The sequence below is a fragment of the Ptiloglossa arizonensis genome, chromosome 3 (genome assembly GCF_051014685.1).
Source record: "Ptiloglossa arizonensis isolate GNS036 chromosome 3, iyPtiAriz1_principal, whole genome shotgun sequence".
Classification (NCBI taxonomy): domain Eukaryota; kingdom Metazoa; phylum Arthropoda; class Insecta; order Hymenoptera; family Colletidae; genus Ptiloglossa; species Ptiloglossa arizonensis.
Genome location: NC_135050.1, coordinates 10,177,905 through 10,203,307, shown reverse-complemented (window position 1 = coordinate 10,203,307; position 25,403 = coordinate 10,177,905). Strand labels below are relative to the sequence as shown.

The following is a 25,403-nucleotide window of genomic DNA, read 5'->3' as shown; positions in this document are numbered from 1 at the left end:
CATTAAGCCTCTGTTCGGATGTTTCGCCTCTTGAAAAAGAGACTGCATAACGTCCTAAATCTTCTCGGTGCTTCTGTGCTCCGACGATGTCGTACACAAAAGATCGCTGGCTGCGTAACGAATTAATATTCGATGACGGCGTGTACTTTACTTCTGAAGAACCGACAAAGAAATAGACCCGGGAACGGGCTAGTCGATGTTTCTCGACCGTTGCAAGACAAGACGCAAGAATTGCCATTACCTTGTACGCCAGCTCGCACGAAGACTATCTCGTGGATCGTCAGCAGGACGACGGTGAGCCCGAGGACGGTGTACCGTAGATAGCGACACATCTCCGAAAACGAAAAAGGGCTAGTCCCTACGTGCTATCCGGATGGCCCTTCATTCCCACTTTCAGCGAATGTTCCCGTACCAAGCGAACGAGACCCGAGTAGAACGTAACTCGTCGATGCCTGGTATCTCCACGGATCTCTATATTCCGACACAAACACCACTCGAACCGGTAACAGTAGCTACTCCGTTCCCTCCACTGTGACGACATTAACCGATTTCACGCCGTAGTACCAAAGGATCCGCCTCGATTCACAGACTCGTAGAGGGATCGTGGATCCTCGCCGGATCGTCGGCTCGAACCAGAGAACACGTTGGACCCAGTGAATTGAACATCTTGCACGAGTTCAACATCCGCTCCGTTGCGCTCGCGTGTCCATGTACGCTCCGTAGTCCGAGTTGTTACGACGGTCTCTCCCTTGGAGAGCGACGAGTCGCCTCATACGCGAGCCGAAGGATCGACGGAATCAACCCGTGCGGTATATATACACTTTGTCACCCACGCGCTGGCAATCCTCGATACGCAACGATCGGGGTCCCGGTTCGCTCACTGGTGGCTCCTCGGGAGATTAATTTCCGCGTGAATCGGGCAACGACGCGTGCACCTCGAAATTCTTCGACGCATCGCCGGACACTGACCCGTTTTCCACCCGAACGATCAAAGGTTCTCCCTCTCGGGAGAGCGATCAAATTTCCCGAAAATCCAACGTCGCGCGAGAAAAGTCGCTCGAACGTCCGATTTTCAAAGCCGATTCGAATTTACACTCGCGCGTCTCCGCGTTCGCGGTTTCCGGTATCGCGAGAATCGCGGGAAACGCACTGAAAAATCAACGACGCGTCACTGGTCGCGCGTACCGCGCTCTTTGCGAGCTCTCGAACCCGATCTCGCGAACGGGGAATGAAAACGATCCCGATGGTCCCTCTAGCCCGATCGAGAATCGTGGACACGTGGTATGCGCAGCGCACTCGCAACGCACCAACTACCGACTCTTTCCCTTCGAAGATCGTTCCCCGTGTCGGTGGTCGCTATTCGTCGATCGACACGTGCGGTGGGGAGTGTTTCTCCGGAGTACGGCGACGATCGTCGGCGAGCGAACGTCTCTCTCTGGTCGCTGGTGCCGCGTGGCACGGAAGAACGACCGGAAACGGAGCGTAGAGAACGACCGATGGGGAGAGAGAAAGAACAGAATCGCGGAGTGACGAGAGTAGGTGGCTGCACGCGCGAAAACGGCGAAGGTTCGCGCGGACGAATGCAAGCGCAATGCCACGAGCGTTTCGGTAAACTCAACGGGTGCTTCTTCGAAACGCGGAGCCGAGCGGAGACGACGGTAGCCGTGCGAACCCGAATGAACGGATCATGCGACTCAGCTGCCGTTAGGCGCCTCTATCCAGCCACCCCCGTCGCGAAACGCCTGTCCAGTTGCGCCGTGGCACACCGACGAACGCCACACCGATATCACCGCCGCGCACCCACCGCTACCACCGCTACCACCCCTCCACACCTCCACCCCTCCGCCCTAACCAAACCCGTCACCCCTACCCACCCATCGCATCCCCGCCTACGTTCATTCTTCCAAAAATCCCTCTCCGAGAACGCGCGCGCTGTTTCTTACTTCGTTTCTCGCGTTTTGTAAAGCGCCCATATCCGTCACCTTACGTGTCCCCGATCGAAATGGTCGAGCGTATCATCGGACGGTTAACACAAATCGAACCAACATCGATCGTTAAAACGACCCAATTTTGAAATGAAAAGAAAAGTGTCCAAGCTTGACACTAAAATCCCAAACAACGGAAAAATCAAATTCTATCGGATCGCGTAGGGATTCGGAGTAATAAAATGCAAACGAATTAACCAAAAATCCAGACCCCGAAGGAATGACGACAACCGAAACCCTAAACCTTAGTAGGCGTAACAATCTAAAACGAGAAATTATAACAACGATCGATAGCTTTCTCACTCTCTCGACTAGGCATTACAACCGACCCGAAATGTCGATGTGGACTCGAAAAACAGGACATTGACCATTTATTGTGAGAATTACGTAAAATAAACTACTCTCTGCAACTGTCATAGTGATGAACGAGATCGGGAAGACTTTCACAACTCGAAATAAAACGAAAATCGAGATTGCACCGGAGACACTAGATGCATCCGTCGTGTGCATCTAATTGATGTTCGGTGGTATGGATTTTGATACGGATCGCTGCTGTAGTTGTTTTTCTATACGATACAATGTCAGAGCTTGTTTGCTTAACTATTGTCGCGTTCTTAAGATGTACCGAAGACACTTTAATCGTTTGCAGTGGGATTAATAATGCCGGTATTAGGTGCGCGTGTGCTCGACCGATCTTCGAATGCATTTTTCTCAAAAACTATGCACCCGATGCAATTTCGTTGTTCTTGAGTTTCGTTTTGTTTTGAGTTTTAAAATCTCCCTGACCTTATTCGTCCTACGAATTACGAACCACCCTGTATATAAAAGCTTCATTGTTCGTATTAATAGGGTCAGTTCAGGTAAGAAAATCTTCGAATAATAAGATACTCGTTTTTCTCTCAAATCGATCATTCTATGTTTTAAGTAAAATTGTATCGTTATCGACAACAGAAATAAAGAGTAACAGAAGAGTATGACTTGTGAATAACGCGAGGTTTTTCATCTATTTAACTAACAATTCTTAGAAGATTGTTCTTGAAAATACATAAAATTATACGAGTTTTCCTTTCGTGCACACGTATATACACAATCTTGCCCTCGCTAGGAAGATTCGGCTGTGTCGTTAGGAATTGTTTGTTTTTGCACCTGCTTCGGACTTTAAAAAATAAACGGGTTGGATATCTTTTATTCTATAACGCGTATAATGTAGAGAGAAAAGAATCAGCTGGTCGGATTGCTGGCTTGGGATTTGAAGCCAAATCTCCTTTGTTTGCAGAGCGACTGCTTCAACCAGTTCAGTTATCCAGGCCAAGAGACGCATTCTTTCTCCCTAAGTCTCGTATCTGTAATGGCTACCGTCTGCGAAACTCAAAATTCAAAATAACACGAAAACGTAGACGACAACGGCGATTCCATTTTTAAAGCCGTAGACAAATTTGCTCGAGTTTCCAAGATTGAATATCTTGAATAGCGGCAGCGAGAAGGTCATTACGGAACGTACTATGTGAAAATCAAAGACTACGGTTACACAGCTATATTACGCGTTGAGAATATTTTACCTACGACTTGTTTCAAATCCCTCGACTTGTTTCATATTCATCTTGGAGGATCATCGAAAACCTTCCACGCATCGAGTACAAACGTATGCCTGTAATAATTGTTTTTCCGTTTCAAATACAAGTACGTTACACCTTCTTCGAATTTGATCACTGTTTCCGAGCGAAGAATTCGAATTATTTTGCAACTCGATTATACGGCGCCGACGATAAACCGTTCAAGAATCGATTGAAACTTCAAATACAACGAGAAAATTGATATATCGCGGTAAAAACACACCGTTTAATGAACAAATTGAAAAAAATGCCGGATAAAATCGAAAAATTTCATCAACAAACTGTCGCGATAGACTCGGTAACTGCAATTTTTATTCATTTCCATGTTGAACCCGCAACAAGCATAAATCCGCAACGCAACGATCGTAAATCAAAATGGAACCGAAACGCGTATACATGCTGCTTCGAGGGTAACAGAATTCACCCTTCTCTCTTTACAAGTCTGATCTGTACTTGTATTAAACCGAAGCGAACAAACCGTACGCGTGATCGTTACGCTCCATCAGCTGCTATTGCCAGAGGCAATGAGCCGGACACGTAATCATGGATGCAAACCAAAAACCGTAAAATAATGTCACCGCTGATGTTCCTCTGATTTAATTTAATACTTTTTTAACTAATTCGCTTTACATTACTGTTAATTCGTACCATTCATCCCCGTATTACCCATTGTTCCACGAGAGGGTATCGGTCCAGCTCGGATTAGACCAGTGATTTTTAATCCTATTGGAAAAACGTATTTAAACCAAGTACATGAGTATATAGGTACACATAAGTGTATATACATAGCTATACATTTAGTAGATTGTAATACGTGTGTAGGATCTATTATGTTGAAATACAATTGTCAAAATATTAAAAAGTAACTACGGAAATTAATTAAAGATTCTCTATACGAGTTAAAAATGAACGATCCAAATCGAATTAAGAAAAAAGAAGTATTTCACGTTTCGATTGCACTGACCGGTTCAACATTTTGAACTACTCCTAGTTTTATAATGTCGGTTGACAAGAAATTATTTAAAGTCGTTTTAAAATGATCTAAATTCGTAAGGAAGCAAATTGACACAGAGGAGAAGCAGATCCAGAGATATCCTATACATCAGAACGTAATGCAGAGATATTCAATTTTAAAGAATAGCTGTTTTCTCCGTTTAAATAAAACATTATATGAATATATTAACTCCTCCCCTCTTTTTATCCGTTTTACCAATGTATTTTCAGCAGATTTCCAAAAGATTCGATTTATTTATTTGTCCTTTAACACCTCCTCTGAAATACTTCGGATACAAATTGTAGCGATTCTTTTATATTTCCGTACTGATATTAAATTATTTTCATGTCAGGAAACATATTTTCGATATTATTCCATGACAGAAAAATATGTTATTGGAAATGTCTTGCGTCGTTCGCAGAAAATTAAACCACCTAACGCTACAGGCGCTCGAAACTGAAGAACAACTCGCCGAAAATTCCGTTCTCCCTTATCTATGTATTTCAAATCGCCTGTAGAATCTTGTTGCACCGCGAACTCGATCAAAAGTAATTTTACTTTTCAACAATTACTCGATCCCGAATTTCCACAACCCTTGAACATAAATGCGAGAAATTCTCTTTCTCGTAGCTTTAAGAATACGAGTCTAACATTACGAGTTAAATAAAATGTTTATCGCCCTATCTCTTAATTGCTTCGGAGATTAGACCGCACATCGATCGATTTCTCATTTACCACCGTGCAAATTTGTCTTTTCGGACAATTGTTTCTTCGAGTGTTCGTGAGAGTTTGCTCTAAACCCCTTTGTTAAGAACTTGGTTCGCTAATTGATTTCGAACGATGAACAAATACAAAGATAATTCCAGCAACAATACTGTCTGTAGCATAGGCACCCAAGAAGAATGCGAAGAGAAAGTCATCAGCTTCGAGCGAGGTATCCGCCCAAGGGATAGAGGACGCTGGCGGTGACAGAGAGGCATTCTTCTCAGACACGCATGGTACATAGTCTTGGAACGCGCTTCTTCTCGAACGAGAAAAACTAAGGTGGCATGTATACCTCCAACGTGTAAATTAAATTCATGACAACTATTTACGATGAAAGAATCGACTCGGGGAAACCTTCGATCGTAAGAAAGAAACACGTCGCGAGCATGATCTTCGAAAGATTCGTTTGTGAGCGATTTGTTCGTAAATACCGTGAATAAACAATCGAGCAAACTTCAGAGAACTATGGAACCAAGACTGGACAGACTCAAAACCTATTGTTCTGCGTAAGGTTCGTAACCATACAAACGATACGTCGGTTTCTACGAATCGAAAAGACCAAGTGATGGTAATCAGATTTAGAATAAATTACACTAGTTTAACGCATTATTTTCTTATCGCCAAATCGAACCCACGCAATCGTCGATATACAAGATATACAAATCTCTGTGGAAGACATCCTAGACCAGTGCCCTTAATATAATGCATAAAAAACACAATACAATATATTGAACTCGGTAAATATGTTACACGAAGTGAGTTTGCGCACAAGAGTGTTCAATTTCTTAAAAGATATCGAACTTTGCCATCGAGTGTAAAACCTACACGAGCGATCCACTGCTCCGAACATACCGTGGTCACTAATAACCTGAGAAGGTGTACGTGACTTTCAACATTCGAGGAAAAATAAAAAAAATAATTGAGCAAAGTTTCGCCGATAACGCGCGCAGTTCGGACATCGGGCGATTCAGTTCTCTTCACGGTGAACAGCAGCTCGTAAATTTGACATAAAATTTATGCGACAAAATTGCAGGCTGATATAGGGAACGCGATACGTACAGATACCCGGGCGCTATGATACATGGACGCAGCACAGAATTAATGCAATAAAATATCAACGATCCACGTCCCCGGATATTCCGTGCCGTCTAGTGACGCTGTTACAATTCTACGCGCGTGGACGTACGAGTTTTGTTCCGAATCGTTTGTCCCTCCGTTTTCGTTTTCTCTTTTTCCATCGGTTTTGTAAAAATCGATGAATTCGCAATAAACGTCTCGCGCATTCACCGAGCCACTGATAAAGCTTAAAAAGCGTGTCGTAGTCGGGAAACGAAACATCGCGTCACCGAAACCGATTTGAATTAACACGTTCGGGGATAACGACGCGACGACCACGAACGAATTATCGCGCGAACGAAGAACGTATACCACAGAGAACTGGTAAATTGACGCGCAGGACGTCACACAGGCAAAAAGGGTTTTATTGCTTCAGCTTTCAACGAAAACACAACCACAGAATCCAAGTAAGTGCAAGAAAACAAAAATTATAGTTTCCAAAAATTGCAATCGTTTAGAGTTTACCATAGCGTTCCTTGTACTCGTCGATTTACCACTTCCCTAGAGTATAATTTGAACCGTTGCTCTAGCGTTTCGGTACTCTAGTTTCCGATGAAAGTATAGACACAGCATCAGAGTAGTATGAGAAAACACAAAAATGATTTTTGAAAATTGTAATTATTTAGAATTTATTCCGATAGAAATGAATCCGACAACGTTCCTCGAATTCGCCAATAATACAATTTGAACCGTTGCTCGTTTAAAAAGAAAAAACGTCCTCGTGGCCGGACGAACGAAGAACGTGTGGTATATTTCACGCGACACGAAAGGCTGTATTTAATCCTCTGCGGTTTAAACGCTTTGCAAACAGAAACTTTTCAAATCTGCGACAATAGCGAAGCAATTAAACTTATCGTTTCTACAACCCGGAACTTTCAACGCGGACTCTCGCGGTGTATTCCCTTTCTTTTAAATATATTATAAACGTATTCGTCCAAGTTCGTGAAACGGTCGATGGAACGCGAGAAGCTGAAATTTTCCAAAATGTAATATTTCGGTCGTATGAACTTTCGCGCAACGAGGTTGCGCGTTTCCAGAATTTGCAAATGAATCGGATCGCGTTACGATCTCTATCTGGCGCAGCGGCCACTCGTGTCGCGTTATTTATAAGCAGAAAAAGAATGAGCCGCGTACGCCACACCGGATGTAATTTGGTCGCGTTAAATTCAGCACCGGGCACTTCCTGTAGTTTGACACACTGATAGCCGGTCTAAAGCATTTCGTATTTACAGGGTGTCCGTATACGCGGATACGGAATCGCGAAATCATCGAGACAAAGCTAATAATGTAACGCGGAGAAGTCAAACGTTTGCGTAAATATAGTCGTTTCTAATATAACATTACGACATAAAGCACCCGCGTATACAGAAAAGCGGCAATTACGATTGAACGTTGTTCGCTAATTAAATATTAGCTAGCATTTCCGGGAATTTAATTGGATATTGAAATTAACACGCGTCGATTTATTATGCACACGTTTTCGCAACAATGCAGGATACTCGCTGACCATAAATTCTAATTTGAAATGTACAACGTTTAACCGTAATACGTTATTTACTTCACCTACTTAACCGGCATTATGGTATTATCCACCATCAAATTATGACCCGTATTCGTAGAATTTATTACCTCGTTTATTTCTCAACAAAAACTTGCGTCTAAGGAGTAAATCTACCTCTAGGGTTTAACCCCACACCTTTACGCTGTTCTGGATATTACAGAGAAAACTTGTTTCTATCCACATACATATTTAATAGCCCATTCTTTTCCACTCGCATTCCTCCTTTTCCCTTATTTTTCGACGTGCTCGACAATTACTAATTTCATATTATATGTAGTTAATGTCGAATAAAAATACCTTCCGCATAACATACTGGCTATCGACAATTGTTTTTTGTAAATAGAAAACCTAAAGTTCACTGTTTATTGTATAGAACCAGCGAGATCTAAAATTGCGAAGACGACGCATCGTGATATACTTTTAAAAAGGTTGCAACGAAACAAATATCGAGGTTGTGAAAGTGTAAAAACACGTGTGGTGTGTATCCGTGTAAATAGAAATATACGTGCAAACGAGTGAAAATGAGAATAAAAATGAATACAAAGATAAAGCTAAAGTGAAAAAAGCCAAATAAAATATATTTTAAATAACTTATACATTCGATTATTGAAGACACAGTTTGTAATTCTTTTATAGAAATTCTTTCAATGTTCACTATAAAAGTAGCTTTTCCTTTTACCTTAGTGATGATTTTTGTAATTTTGAAAAGGGTAACAAACGATTCCTCTACATATTTTATTATATTTTATTAATCGTATTTAACGACTTGTCCAAGAAAATATTTCCTGTTGTAACGTCAAAGGGATGGAAAAACCCGATGAAATTTGATCGATAAAAAAATTTAAGCGGAGTCGTAAATGAAAGGAAGCCTGAAAACGGTGCACCCGTATAAAACGAACAAAACGAAAAGCTACCGATCGAACAAAGTTACCATTTCTTTGTTCCTCTGTGCTAACCGACATCGACTGCGTCTGTTTAGTAACCGCAACGAGAGTTTCAAATTTCATGCGAAATGTATTTCTAGAAGTTCGCTATATCGTCCATCAATTGCGCATTCGTACGCGCAATATTTTTCGAAAGAAATCTCGCGCAGAAAAATATATTACAACCATTACGTAAATTTGTGTACATTGTCTATTATACCACGACTTACCGGACACCCTGTAAACGCGCGTTCGCGCGTACCACGAATATTAATACCACGGTAGATTAAGATACGGAATTAGCACGTAAACGCAAGTTACAATTTTAGGCACGGCAAGGACTTTGTCAGAACGGAACTCGAGCTTGCCGTTTTATGGCCCCGCCATAGTGTGTCGCTTTATCGAAACGCGGAATTCATAATAACTTGAAATCGATTCTTTACACGGCATCCTATGTATCGCATTCTCAAAACGTTTCGCGCGGTTCGGTCGAAACTCGAATGTTTCATGATTTCGCCCGTACAACCGACGTTTCATTTCCTCGTCGTATCGAGATCGAGCCGTTCGTTTTTTGCCTTTTTTCGTTCCAGACGTTATTGTACATCTCGACGCATCGGACCAATTTGCACGCTCGAAACGATGGCAAAGCCCCGCCGAACGCTCCGGAATATGTCCGCTCCTTTATTTTTTTTTTCGCGTGATTTTATGGACAAATCGGTGGCAGCCTTTGACAAGTGGAAACTTTTCACGATCGCGCATACCTGCGTGGTAGGTTTCTCCGTGTCCGTGCATCGAGGAGTTCGAATTTATCGATATCTCGAGGGAGCAAGCATGGAAATTAACATGCGGATTGGCAGTCACTGTTATGAATCTCGAACGTACTCGGGTGCCACTGCACGCGATCCATGGCTTGTGGTCTACGTACACATGTGCACGTCCGCTCGCGAAACTGCAGCGCTTCGTTATTTTACCCCTTTCGTCGGTGAAAACTTTTACCGAAACGTTTGCGGTCGTGTAACGTTTCGCTTATCAGTTTGAATCGCACCGAACAAGGTATTAAATACGCGCGATAAACTGCGCAAACCGCGAACAATTTTTCTATCGCTTCTTGTATCGTTCTCCGTTTCTCTTGCTCGAAATCTCGATAATTGGGTTACCATCTGCTGACAACCCGAACTTAAAAGTTTCGATCGCCTTCTCTCGAATTACATGCAAAATTTGCGGGAGAAATTATAAGGAGAAACGAAGATCAGTCTCGAAAGGAATTGCAAATCGAATGTTTCGGTTAACCTTCTTGAGGACCAAGCAAAATATTGCTCGATGTTACACTTACTCGTGATACCGGATTCACGACGGATTTTTAATCCCAAATATGTATACAAAACATATACAAAAAAAATTCTATCGTTATTTGACAAAAATTATGAAAAAAGAACCTAAGACTATGTGTTTTACAGCGCAATATCCCCTTAACTCGAAACCAATCTTTCTTTCTTCCTGGGACATACGATACAGCATAATTGCTTGTTTATTATCGGGATTAATTATCAGTTGACACGTATCGTGAACAAAATAAATCACAAAAGTAACATGTACGCTCAATTTTTAAAGTAATTTTTCTGAAAAACGACACCTGGTACGATCAAAATTTATTCCACTATTTCGACTTACTTTAAAGATTAAACCCATCTCGTTCGTGGTTGTGGCTCAAATTTCGGCCTACAGTGTATAGCGTAACGATTTATCGGAAACCAATGTCAGTCTCATCCATAAACTCATTCTCTGAATCTTTCGATATCTTAAAGCTCGTACGATTTTATACTACTGAATTAAATTAACCTATTTGTACGTATCCCAAAATTTATACCTCGCGTAAATTCAAAATTCTGTTCTGGTATAAATTTATTTATCTTCGAATCGTTGTTTCGACGCTAGACTATCCTAAACAGCTACGATAGTCTCTAGAAAAGTACCTACTTACGATGTACCGATGCATACTTAAATGTTTTCTTCGAACACAAGGATTCTGCATAAAATTTCTTTTGCCAATCCTGCGTCATCGCAATCTTCCAAATTTCGATTCTAACTCAAAATCCTCAAAAACTCAAAGAATACTTTCACACGGATAGATCGCGTATTTAAGTTTTAATTGTCAATCGACGCACCTTCATTTTAAATTTCCATTCTCTTGTATCTACCTGTGTTAAACTTTTCAAATGACTGATTATTACATACTCCTAAAATGTAGTCTTCTAAAATTGGAGAATATTCTCAATACCTCCAGACTCGGGATTGACAATTTCCAAAAACTCTATCTTTCGTACACAACTGATTCTTTCCAGAGTAAAACCAATCGTTAAACATTCTCGGGACTAAAAGCCTAAACGAAAATGATATTCAATTTGCGAGGATCTGTGTCGGCTCTTTGACTCTCGGTTAAAATGCTGTTCTTAGTTTCAAACGAGCCAAGTTTTCGAATGAAAGTTTTCCAGCAAGTACGAAATTAAACAGTTGCTTGAGCGTGCTCGCAGTAAACTCGGTTTTCGAGCAATCGTCGGAGCTTATAATTTCGAAAGACGGAGGAACGACCAGAGCCGAGAGCAACCGAAAGTGGAATAGAAACGACTAAATAATCGGGTTTGGCTCGAAAACGACAAGCGAGGACGAAAGTTTGCAACGATGTAAATACCAAAAGGTGTATGGTCGTACGCGAAAGTCGCCGAACCCCTCGAGAGACTTTAATCCGTGACGTATTTCAAATGGGAACAATTTCGACGTTATTTCCATGGGTTCTTTAAAGCGATTAAAGTTCGCCACGATATTAAATCGTTTTAATCCAGCTACAAACAGCTGGCATTTAAGCACGAGCCGTCGATATAATATAGTTTTTCCCCACCGTTGATCGAGAACCCGACTTTCTGCATTAATAAGCAACTATCGCGGTAGCGAGCAAAAGCGATTGTGCACGTACACCCACGTATATATCAATACGCGGGGGAGTCGGACTTCGAAATTAGCTCGCGGATCGGTGGCTACGGTTTTAAACGTACCAAGAGCCCGACGGAGTCGGCTGTCACGATACGCTTTCGACAGGCACAGCTGCGCACATCCAGAACAAAACATGCATTCTCCATTCTGCTGTCGAATATTCAGAGAGGCTTTTAACAATTCATCAATGCCGACAGTGGCGGGCTTTACTCGTAACCCTTACCTCGACATTTTACGATCTTCCTGTCAGCCCGCGCGGTTATCTATGACACGGACGTCGATCGCGACGCGATTCGAGATATCCGGCCATAATTTCACGAGAATTCTTCGCCGTGCTGCGTAACCGTTTTCAAGCGGTACCGTACGATACGAAACGGTTTCGACCAACCTACGAAGAAATTGATAAAAACTAATCGATGGACTGATTTTATTCAGGATTTGGAACGGCTCTGAAAATAACTGTTTCGAACTGTTCCATATCGATTCTGACCTGAAACAGTTATGAAGAAACGAAATGGTATATCAGTTATGGGAAATAAAGATACTGACTTATGTATATTGGTTTCGGTTTTACAGAAGGGATGCTGTATCGGTTCTGTAACAGATACGTATGTATCTGTCCTTTGTCCTATCGTTCAATCCTTCGATTCGGTTCTTTCCGCATCGACCAATATTGAAATAAGAAACTCGAGGTAGAAGTGAATTTCTTAGCCGTAGGCAAAATTTAATCTACGAGTTGGAGAACGATACGAAATTAACTATTTTCAAACGATTTAGAAACTTTATGTAATGTTTCATTCGTTCTTATTCCTCTTCGATGTTCGATAACGGTAACTTTCTTTCAATACTGGTAACTTCTTCGAAAGTAAAAAAAAATACCGGTGAATTGAAAATTCATTGATTGAATTACCATTAATTGAAAAACTCGACAAAATTGCGATCGTTGCGCACCGGTATATAATTCAAAACTGCTCGCATGAAACTGGACGTTATGAAACGACGCAACGTATTTCAGTAACAGATTTTTAAAACAGAAAATGTCGCAGATGTTGAATTTTGCCAAGTTTTACGAGACCCGGTAGACCCTGTTGCGGAAGGAAATATTATGGTTCCTGTATAGTTGGTGGTTGTTCTTCAATATTAATCTCACGAAGAAAGAATTCGTTAACGACCTGAATAAGTCAATTAACGTAGCACTCGACCAAAAAGTAAAAAAGATCAAATCACGATTCAATGGTTTATTCAAATGGTTGGTTTTCTTTATCCCTACACTGCCGAGTTTCGACTAAGTTTAAGTTCAATCGTACGATACGACCTACATTCGAGAATAGTAGGACAAATCTTTTACATGGTGTAATTTTGCATCAAGAATCGAGCATTATGTACATATATCCGTTCTATCCTAACTGGTTAAATACTGTTGTCTGCTCTATCCACCTCAGCGGTGTAAGAAAATATTCTGAATTCTATCGATCCTACGAATCTCGGAGTATGGTTCTATCTATCCTAACATCTTAATGAAATATTCTATCTTCTGTGTATCATATCGATCTATAAAAATATTCCAAATTTTATATATCGTGCCAACCAAGAGATTGGCTCCAAAATCGACCTCCAATTTTCTAAACTAATAAGTTTTATCGAAAGTCGAGTGCTTGTAAACAATCTGAAAAAGACGATAGTACCGTGGAAATCCAAAACTATTGCGATTCGTAATCGAGAAAGTGGACTTCGATCCGGCGATAGGTGCATTTCGTTTTATCTCTATTAGCGAGATTCGTCGGGAAGATTCTTTTTATCGTATCCTGTCTTATTGAACATTGTTTTGGGTAGCCATTTGTGAGACAATCCAACGCTCTGAAGCGTGTTCTCGTAAAATAGGAATTCTGTATTTCTTACCGAATATAATAATGTTACGTCGAATGTCACGCGCCAAATTAATCTCACGTGACCGATGAATAAGAAGGTACGAAATTGCACGCAACGTGCGATAACAATTTATCGAAACCTTAACGCAAACACAATTTTAAGTAAAGCTTGCAAAGTATATATGACCGTCGAGCAAGAGAAGATTTCTTAAGGTTCATGGTGATTAAGGAACTGTCAAAGGGAGTTCTCTGAAAATGATCTCGTAGATTTTGTACCTTTGCTTATGGGCCGAACTCTTGCAACTTCTAATTAGTGAAGAAGTTGGAGTTAATAAAAACAAATTTGGAAGCGGTACAGTATTCGATGTTTAGGAAAATATAGTAACTGTGACGAGGAGTCGTGAAAGCGTCAACATAAGGTCAGGGAAAGGGAAATGCAAATGAGACTTTGTGGCGCTTCTAGCCTGGCACAGAGTTGATTTTATAGTATTTAAAGTGGTTGTAAATGCGTTCACAGGCCGTGGATTTACGAGCGTTATGTTTTACTTAGTGGAATATAACAGTGGATTATTTTGTTACTTTTAATAGACCTTGGAGTATATACAATGTACGTCTAATCGCCACAAAGGCTATCTTATATCAAGTATGAAGATAACGTTAATCGTATTGGTTAAAAGAATATTTCAAAAAGTATACATATAGTTTAGGTAATTATATAGACATGTCGGTTACATTCAATTACATCTAATTTGTATACGACATATATTGATTCTAATCTAACGATCATTGACACTTACCTATTTCACAACGAAGAAAGATTCGAGAAGTCGCTATCTTTAAGGCGATTTAACGACATAGAATCGAGTAGAGAATAAATTACACTCGATTTGTATTATTACTATTTATTTTTCGAAACTATTACTTGTAACGAGTACTGCTAACGCAATTGTCAAATTCGCCAACGCGAACGACCGAGTAAATCGAACGAGTCAAATTGATCGTACAATTAGTCGAGAATTGGTACATAAAATTTTTGAATTCTATTGATTACTGACCATTATTAACCGTTACTAACCACTTAATGCAAATGTCCCAGATATTTTTCTCAACGTTTCGATGGTCTCGCTAATGAATTAACAAAATAATTCGTCCGGGTATTTTGATACTCGTTGAATTCACGACACAAAGAACGGAATGCAATATTTCCGCGCAGAGAAGAATTCCAGGCGGAAGCTCGCGCTTCGGATACGTGGCCGACAATTGCGAGAATCGATCGGGAAGAGGTTCGACGCGCAAGTTTCGTTTAGCAGCTGCGACGAGACGCAAATACCTACACCATACAGGATGACAAATGCAAGTCGAGAACAGATTCGAGTTCCCCGGGTTTCCCGGTCGTAAAAACATCAGGAGTTGCGACCGGACCCCACCTGAGAGTAGCACCGATACCGTTTGATTAATTAAGTCCAGGACGATAAGTCTACCGACACGGCAGGAAAGTACTTCATTGTGATGATAGAATGGATCTGCCGGTAGCAGACACCTGTAATTCAAGATGGTGAACGAGAGCAAGCCGAGGCATTCAATCACCTCTCGACGGGTCGACGAGGCCGTTGCCGCCGCGCACGACGAATTTCCAATAGACATTTAATTATCCCGAACAACGGATGGCGGTGCCTTTAAATTTCGCAAACGCGGGCCAACCTTGCTTAACTCGTACACACCAGAGCTCGGCACTACTTCGACGTTGACGTCGAAGAGGAAACCCCGTCCACCGTTGACATTGCAACCCGATGCTCCCTGTAATTCTTCAACATTGGCTGACACGCCGACCAACGGATCTGATCGATTCAACGTGCCTTGTTTTTCATCGTGTTCCAACGACTGCATCGAGTACCAACTTTTTTCCCCGCGCGATAGAACGGGGTTAGCCGGTGAGAACCGAAGCCGTCGCGATCGAAAAAAAAACTGGAAAATATTGCCAACGAAATATTCGGCCAGCACCTTTCCACCTTGACGCGAAAAAATTATACGTTGAGAAATTTATGAAACTTTCCGCGATCGGTTGTATGTGTGCACGCGTGTACAAATATGTCGATATTCCAATCCGATAATATACATAGTGAGTGACCAAATTATTACAAACACTTTGGAAGTATTATTTGTTTGAAGTTTGGCGAATAATAGAACTGAAAATTCTCTTAAAACGATACTTTGTTTTTTTAACAAATGTATCGTTGTATTCGTAACAATATCTTACAACTATTTTAAAATTTTCACAGGTATACGTATATATGAATATTTGATCTATAGGATAACTGTACTGTAGAGTAACTTCGAACTTTTAAACAAAATAATAACGTAAAATAAAAAAGAAATTGATTTGTAAACATGGAACAAACACAGAACCCATTGAACGCCCATTTTCCTATTTCAAACTTTGAGCAAGATTCTCGCGAACGTCTCCGACGTGCATAAAAAAAATAGTTATGCAGGTTTCCTCGACCGAAACGAATGTCGAGTTAAAGAAAAGAGATTCTCGAGAAATATACGATGTACGAAACTTTTTCTATACTATGAAACTCCAATTATGCGTTACAAAGATTAGAACTTTACCGATTTACCGAGGAACCGAATTTATCGCCTCTCGCGTTACCACGGTGCTGCGTATACAAATTATCTATTAAACACCGAATTTCTTTTTGGTTACCTTTCCCTGTACAAGAAAATACCAATTATGCGTTACAAACATTCAAACTTTACGGATTTACCGAGAAACCAAATTTATCGCCTCTTGCGTTACCACGGTGCTACGTATATAAATTATTTATTAGCCATAAATCTTTTTACATTTTCCGTGCAACGAAACGTTAATTATGTGTTACAAACATTAAAAGTTTGCCGATTATATTCAAAAACCAAATTCCTCGCTTCCTGCGATACAATATTGCCACAGTAGTATAGATAACATCTATTAACCATCAAATTTGTTTTTAGATTTCCTTCGCAACAAAACATCGATTATGCGTTACAGACATTGCAACCTCACCTATTTATTCACGAACCAAATTTGTCCCTTCGTATAATTATGCCACAGGTGTATAAATTATATCTATCAACAACAAAACTTTTTCGTTTACGATCGATCGAGGTCGTCGATCGTTTCTCTCGATGATCCATCGATCCAACAAGATTCCGATGCTCAAGACGCATCGTGTTCCCCACGTTTTTAAAGTAGCGTTACGAAAGCTCGCGATGTTCCCTTACTTGCTGCGATCCCGCGAAAAACGAGAGACGCGCGAACATTTTCTTTTTCATCCTCGTTGACGAGCTGACAGGAAAAGAAGGGAGCGGAGAATCTCGACTAACGAGGAAAATCGGGGCCATGAAATTCAGGCAAATACAAATAGAGAGAAGCGAAAACGCCGGAGGAAGCTGGCACGCTTCGAATGCTTCGGTGTCTGGTTTGACCTGTCTCCCAGCATATCCGGTGTAACCCGTAAGAATGAAGTGCCACTGCTCGCCGCCCGGAAACGAATGCAGAATCCGCAAACTGCACGCTGCCCGGAATGATGAATGAAACGTTACTCTGGCAACGATGTAGCGAAAAAGACCGGCCGACCACGCACGTCCGCATCGCCGAAGGTGCTCCGTAATTTTCTACCTGTGTACGAGACCTCGTCGAAAGAGTTTGTCCGCGAACTCGAGGACTCGCTAACGTTGGAAAATATCGAAATTGTAAAATACAGGGTGATCCTCTCGCCGATGAACTCAAAGTCGGTACCGTTGGCTGAACACAATCGCGCGTTTGTATTATGCGTAGCTAGAAAGATAACCGAGGCAACAGGGATATCTCGCTGACTCTATCTAATTACCATCTTTCACTCTCAAGTAAGACCTACTATTGTATCGCCTGCTTCGCACCATTTCGCTTCGTATCGACGCATTCGATTCTCCTCTCTTTATCGGACGACACGATTGGTAGTAGACGAGAATCATTGTAGCCAATAATACACTGCGACTAAGACTCAAAGACAGTGCCGCTGGCTGATAGCCCAGCGATAATCCCGTGTTTGTACTGTGTATCGCTGAAAAGATTACCTCGCTGACTCTATCTAATTACCACATTTCACTCTACCGTAGCCACCCACTATCGTATCGCTTGCACTGTTTCGCTTTGTCTCAACGCGTCTCACTCTTCGTCAAGTGACACGATTGGTAGTAGATAAGAACTATCGCGAAGAGATCTGCAAGACAAATAATCCAAGGACAGTGACGACACCTACAGACAATCGCATTTCGATAAATCTTAAGCGAACGGATGAAAGGACGATCCGTATCAAGACACGATCGATCGCGTAACAAAAAGTTCATTAACCCTTTGCATTAGAAGCTTTTCTGTTACCAAAAACTAGCACCTCGATAAAATCCTTCAAATCGTGTAATTAATTTAGAATGGAACATTTTCATTTCAACATTTCATATACATACGTTTACATCTTACAAGAAAGGAGTAATTGAATTTTAATTTAAATTCCAAACCACGATGGTTTTTCGAATTGGAGAAAGTACACCGAATTAATTGACGATCGAGGATCGCCTCTCGAGTGGAGATTGTTAATACGTTAACGATAGCTGTTCAGTCATATTCGCACTGTACATATACATATAATACATCTATTATATTCCATAAAGTTTGGTTCAATTTACTTCTTTACTCTGCTTCTAATTTTAAAGTAAAATCTAAAAAAAACCATTTCCGTTAATAGTACACTGCGAAGTGTGCTTACAGACGTGGTTAATACACTACAACCAATCGTGCCCGTATTTCTTCTGCTCGTTATCTTTCCAATAACACACAGTATGTAGCGACGATGGCCGAGGTCCCTGTTGCATTATCGACTGCTCGACGACGATTACTACAGCGAAGACTACTGTGTTTTTAACACCTTGCGAGGACTCTGCAATCCGGTCTTGTATAGCCAATCATTTTTACCAAAAAAAAAAACGAAACGACTTTCCGAACAACCCAATAAAATGATGTTTAGTATATATTAAACTTTCGGTGGCATTCACTTCGTACTAAACACTATCAAAAAATACAACCGACGTTGAGCATCGTTTCAGACAACGAATCGTAAAATCGTCCGACACTTTGTGGAGTATCTATAAGACACCTATTTCTACTAAAAAGTAACGTAATAGAGCCACATCAAGATCGGGGTACGCTCACGAGGTATGCTCGTTACCGTGTGAGAGCTCGCACTTGAAATAGACGGATCAACGCTGGAAGAAACACAGTAACAAAGGAGCCACTTATACCCAGGCAAAGAAAGTTGCCAGACTCTGTTCTTGAATTTCTTCCCGGAAAAAAACAGTCGAAGAGATAACACGGATGTCGAGCACGCGTATAAAAGAAAAGAGAATCTTCTCGGTCACCGAAGAGAAAGCATCGTGGAATGGTCGATGATTGCGACTAACGTAAAGTTATAATCTTAAACACTTTTTTTCATTTATACCACACGTGATACTATGGTTTATCGAAATATAGCATAGTGAGATCTACAGGAAGCCAGGTCGAACGCATCTGTCGAAAGAATGAACGTATCCGTTCGAAGACCGAAGCGTAACTATTTTCAACTTTGTGTACGGAGTAAAGAAAAGTCTTCGGAGGATGTAAGGTCAGTCGTCGGGACTTGGAACTGGAAAATTCCAGAAACTAAACAACCCTGGCGTTTCAAGTGTCCTGCGGGTGGCGGTTTATCACACGGCCTGCGCTGAGACATCAAACTCGTGCGTCGTCTTCGACGAAATCATGCAAATTATTTGGCCCACTGTTTTCTCGAAATGTTGTAAAAAAATGTACGAGTACTAGATAAGCTTCAACACAAGAAGACTCGATAATAGTCTTTCGTTTAGGTTTTAGACCGAAGTGCATTTTGGGGATGAGTCCCCATCGAAGAAAGAACACGCGTTACGTTTTGTTTTATGTTACATTTTATGACCTTTGTGTATTCGTGTGATTATTGTGTTTTTTCTCTTTCATTAATTGTTTGAACAGTTCCCCTAACTAATATATATAAATTTTAATTACACGTGTCCAAATTCTCTTTTGAATCCCGATTCTCACAATATACTCGCAACGCAACAATCAACTTTCCTTGCATTACAATCGAGGTACAGTAATATCTCGTACAAAATTCGTTTCCTTGTACGATCATAGCCATCTCCGTCAAATGGAGGAATCCCCCTTGGACCAGCGAAGCGTGAAATATGACACGAGCCGACCGCTACTTTGCAAGAAACCACTTGCTGGTATTTAACCTCTCATATACGGACTCCGTACCTCGTGCGGATAGTTTCTTCACACTCAGTCAAGATCCATATACGGTGTAAAGGGTGAATCGCGCAGTTGGAACGAGTTACATCTCGAATTTAGTAAAAGATAGAAAGAAATTGTAGAGGAAAAGATTGAGTGGATAGTCTAGTTTTCTTCTACGATTTTTTTTTTTCATAAGTGGAAAAAAATCTACTCGAAGAATGTAAATACCCCTTTTTCAAAAATAGAATCAAATTGTTTTATTAGACGAATTGATTCTTCGGGTCATACTGCGTAAAAAAAGTATTCCGTTTAAGGTACTATAGTATGTTTGAAAAATAGACATCTCGTGTGATATTTCACATTTTGCACAAAGTCGTTTACTTTATAAGAGATGTTCGAACGATGTTCGCGTTGATTACACGCGATCGAGATAAGTATTTTTGTACATTCGTACAGCGTTCACAAAATTTTGTTCGCGAAGTACAATTACACAAGTAATCACTTTACCGTTACGAAAGTTAACAGTTCCGTTCGACGCCAGATTTTAAGCGGACAAAATGAACGAAAAATCCAAATGAATCTCGCTCGCTCTCGTTTTCTCGAATTCGCTTCTTCCTTTTTACACAGTAGAACAGAAACCTCGAAAACTTTGCAAAAACTAGAAATATGACGCTTCGCACACCAAAGCCATAGAAACAAACAAATAAATGATCGTAATTACATTGTGTTGCGGCGCTATTCTGAAATACTATATGTGGTTATCCACTCCCCACTTGGTTGCAGCATCTACTTAGTAAAGGTTTTAGTTACTTTCTTCTACGATAAATATCGAGTACTTTAAAAGTGGAACGAAAGCTTTGCAGCTAATTTATTCTACTAATTAAACGACACACGTTCGGAACAGAAATTGTTAATCGATTTAAACGCGATATGTACCTTAGGGTTAACCTACCGTTATATAAACATCGCGAGTTTAATTGAAACGGACTCCGAAACATATTGAGCTTATTATACGTATTAAACTTCACACGATGTGCAATACTGAGGAATTTCAAATTAAAGTCCCCAAGAATAACCATGAATGTACTTTCAGTGATAACCTAGCAGAGTATACGGCTGAATTAAGGGAGTAATATTGCCAACTTGCACTTCTAATTACGAGGAACCCAAAACATGGACCAACGGTCTTTAGTATATAATTATGGTATAGCGACATTTCTCTGCATCTGCCGGTAGCGCCCTTGCATCTAATATCCTGCACAGAATGCGACACAGCCGGTACGACACTATTGACCTATGTCAAGATCGAAACTGGCAAATTTTATTAATTCTATTTAGAAAATAGTTAACAGCTCAAACAAATTGAGCGTGCGAAAAGACAAAAATCATTCCAAGTTACCAAAACTTCAAACGATCCTTGTAAGAGGTATAAGAAATATATATTTGAAAGTGCACTTTTGAATACTTATTTATCGATAAACCATAGAATAATCGAAGATAGAACTTTTACAAGCACTCGCGATTTCAAATTATATTATATAGAAACTTAACAAAAATTTATACAAGACATGTGAGTACATAAATACTATTGCATCGATTTAATGGCTTATTTTACACACGCAATAAATTCAATGAAACGTTAAATTTAGAAAACCATATTTACTTAGCAATTGAGCCAAAAGTCATTGGAAGAAAATTTATTACGAATATAAACATAGACAAGGTACACGGAAGAAATTTTCTAGAAATTGATAACGTAAACATCTGAAATACCGATAGTATCAAAAATTACTTCTTACGCAACGCACTCTTCGCAGAAGAACAGCAACATTAAGAACCGTATTCGATCCAAGTACCGACACAAATGAGATATAAAATAATTGCAGTCGCGATAGAAAATAGACGTTACAGACAATGACACTTTCGTGTCAAATGGATCGAGGGCTAGCAAGCTCTTTACTAGTTCCTTGTCATTCCAACACCATAAAGTCGAATTGAAATAAGTATTATTTTAGTTGAAATAAAAATTACAGGTAAGGTACACCTAAGGTTTTATGAGATCGAAATAAAGACCTTATAAGGTATCAATGACACCGAAGCTAAAAATATATCTAAAAAATTTATCTCTGACAACTATACTCGATTACACCACCGATCGGTAATGGTGAAACAGAAATACCATCCTTAAAATAACTTCAACAAATGATTCCGTTTTTACCGACAGAAGGGACGACTATTTCTAACTTCTAGCGATCTTCCTTATTAATCTGCAAAATGACGACAAAATTGCACTTGATTATTCGTTCCAATTGATTATCCAAATGCAGTCGATTTGCGTGTGAAGTAGATTGGAAAATATGAAACGATTAACAATGCCATAAATACGGCAAGAGTCTGTACGAAATGCCTTACCAGTGAGTACACTAACCGAATCGGGGCAAAATATGATTAACCCTACTTTTATATAAATTTCTTTCCTCCTCTTTGCAAACAAGTAGTGCTAATATCTCAAACGCATATTAACAGACAGGATCAGAATCACGGACAACGGATAAAGCAGATATTTCATATTACGGGAGGAATTAGTACTCCAGAATCTGAAATACCGATCTCGAAGGATATCGACGAAACTGAAGCGACATTACATATCAAAACCGCGAATCAAGAATCAAGAATTGCAGTTTGCGTACCTTTTTAGTGCAATTTTTTCTCTCTTTCACCAAATTTATACAACAATTGCGAGCAAACTTTGAACCAGGCAAAGAATTCCGAATACTCACGAGAATGCACGCTACATTGCTGCAAGTTGACTGCGACCGAACAATGACTATGTACTTACATTCCGTGACAACTATAATAATGAAGAATCAGTGACACATAAATTGCAATAGTCGGCTAAATTCATCATCATCGTTCCACTCGTAAATATATATTACGTAACAACGTTCAGTGACAAACATTCGATTTGCAACACGAGACAATTACAAGAAAATTGTAACGATAACATTACCTGCGAAGCAGCTCCGAGGCAGCACCGTGGCAGCTCCAATGAATCTGAAACAAAACTGTCGTCCATTCTTCAAGAATGGAAAAAAAACGCGAGAGGACCGTTCCTCGTTTTCGCAACGCTAATTTATTGTACAGAAAATATTAAAACTTTTACAAGAACAGCCACACGGGGCTGCCTCTTTTATCGCGACATTAATTTATTAAATATAAAATGCAAATCACGAATGGTCTTTCGTTATTGGCAAAACTAATTTATCAAAAATAAAATACAAATCGCGAATGGCGTTTCACAATTCGCAACACTACTTTATTGAATATGAAATCAAAAGAAACTTGGTAAAAATCGCGGACGGTGTTTCATTATCCGCAACGCTAATTTTAATCGATTCAAACCGCGAATTACCCCGCATCACTGAGCGAGGGGCACGAGTGACACTTGTACGCAATGCGCGTAAATGCATCGTGCCGGTCAAAAAACCTACTAACTACGTACTAACTACAGAACTACAGTCGAGTACAGTGACAAAAGAGTAACAGCAATGACCTTCCATGCTCGGATAGAAATCCGAAGATGGAGTGCCATTCGTTGCAGCCCTCTCTTGAGACAGTTTGTCGAGGCCTCTTCGGCTTCCAGCCTCTTCCTTCTTCGGGCGGCATTGCCCGATCTGAAACTCCTAGGCCCGAGGTTCGGTGCAGCACGCGTGCGACCGTGCAAACGATTCCAGGAACCGTTGGTCGTGCGATGCACGCGCGAAGAACCTCGAGCGTAACGTTCGTTTCGACGCCTAATCGACGCGACCGCGTACGCGAACAATTCAAGCGGAGAAATACGAAGAACGGAAAGCAACGCCGGAAGCAAACGGCATGCTCCGTTTGGACCAGCTTCGCGATCCATTCCTCGAATTGTCCTACAGGTGCAGGTACGTCACGCGAAAACGCGCCTACCCGAATTGAGAACGCGACGACCTGCCCTGGCCCTACCTAACCGTTTTTAGCACACATACCAGAAGTAAGTTACCTACACCTACCTAGCCCTGTATTTAAAAAATGGCAAAATACATTCTCTCGAACACATCCACTCCACGATTCTCACGCATAACGCTCGGGTGCGAGAAGCCTAATCTAGAGAGGCGTCCCCGGGACGCCTCCGACACCCGAGCTTAGCACGCAACATGCACACTCTAAGCGTACGTACCAATTTCCTGAAATTGTCCGACAATGGCTGGCGACCATTGCGTATATGTATTTATAACGAGCGTCAGAATTTACTGCGTAGCTCTTTGAGGAAACAAAAATTGTCGATAAAATTTACATGTACTTTGTAAAATATGTACCATTGTTATTTTAAGTAAAAAGAAATGCTGCAATGTGAACAATTGTCACGTAAATATAATGGCAAAAGTTGAGTCGATATAGTTACCGTCGTTAATAATACGACGTTGCAAAGTATTCTTTAATTGATAGCCTTTTTTATATATTTTCGCGAACCGACGCAATTCCACAGCCTAACCACACACACGCACATGTGGAAAGTACGTCGTGCACGATACGCCAGCGCATTGTCGGACACTCGTATATATTATTATAGTAAATCTTACGAACTAAGTCAACGTGTCCATTGCCTTCGCTCGCCCAAGTAGCACCTGGGCACTTGAACGAGTTTGGGCAACGAACACGGAAAGATTATTAAAGCTGAAAATCCTCAACTAGAAACAGCGATTAGTAAATATTCTTTCGAACGAGCTAGTATTTCCTTAGTTCTTTCTCGTTTCATATTACCATTCGTATAAGTCGATTGTTTATTCTTTGAGAAATTAGCAGAAAAAGTATATTATGCGCGTCAATATTGAAAAATTGTATTTGTAAAGAAAATTACTTTAATAGAAATTACATTTATTAAATGAAACGACTTTCTGATAAGTTACTGAATGAATTTTATTAAATTATTAATTAAAATATGTAACCAAATATTGAATCACCCTCGGGTGATTCCGTCGTCAAAGTGAATTTAAGTATCATTGTATGGAAACTTTGACTTCAGAATCTACCAATCGCGAAGTGTCTTCTTGTACACAAAGTTTATCATACTTAGCGAGTAAGAACAAAATTCAATACCGAAGTAGAAAATGGCCAAATATTCAATAAACTATATTCAGTAATATAAATACTATTATCATAGTATATTAACATTCATATTTTTCTATCTATTACACGTGTACGCCTATATGCGTATTAATTTTACAAGTACTCGATTGATAAATT

The 25,403-nt window shown here is 40.4% G+C and overlaps 1 protein-coding gene across 1 annotated transcript in view; it reads right to left on the bottom strand.

The window, feature by feature from the left end:
• Positions 1 to 431, bottom strand: part of LOC143144910 (alkaline phosphatase) — a 422,761-nt gene extending 422,330 nt beyond the window's left edge. Inside the window, exon 1 of the mRNA XM_076307792.1 lies at positions 242 to 431. Coding sequence (XP_076163907.1) covers positions 242 to 332 — 91 coding nt within the window. The 5' untranslated portion in view covers positions 333 to 431. The remainder of the gene's footprint in view (positions 1 to 241) is intronic.
• Between the last annotated feature and the right edge of the window lie 24,972 nt (positions 432 to 25,403).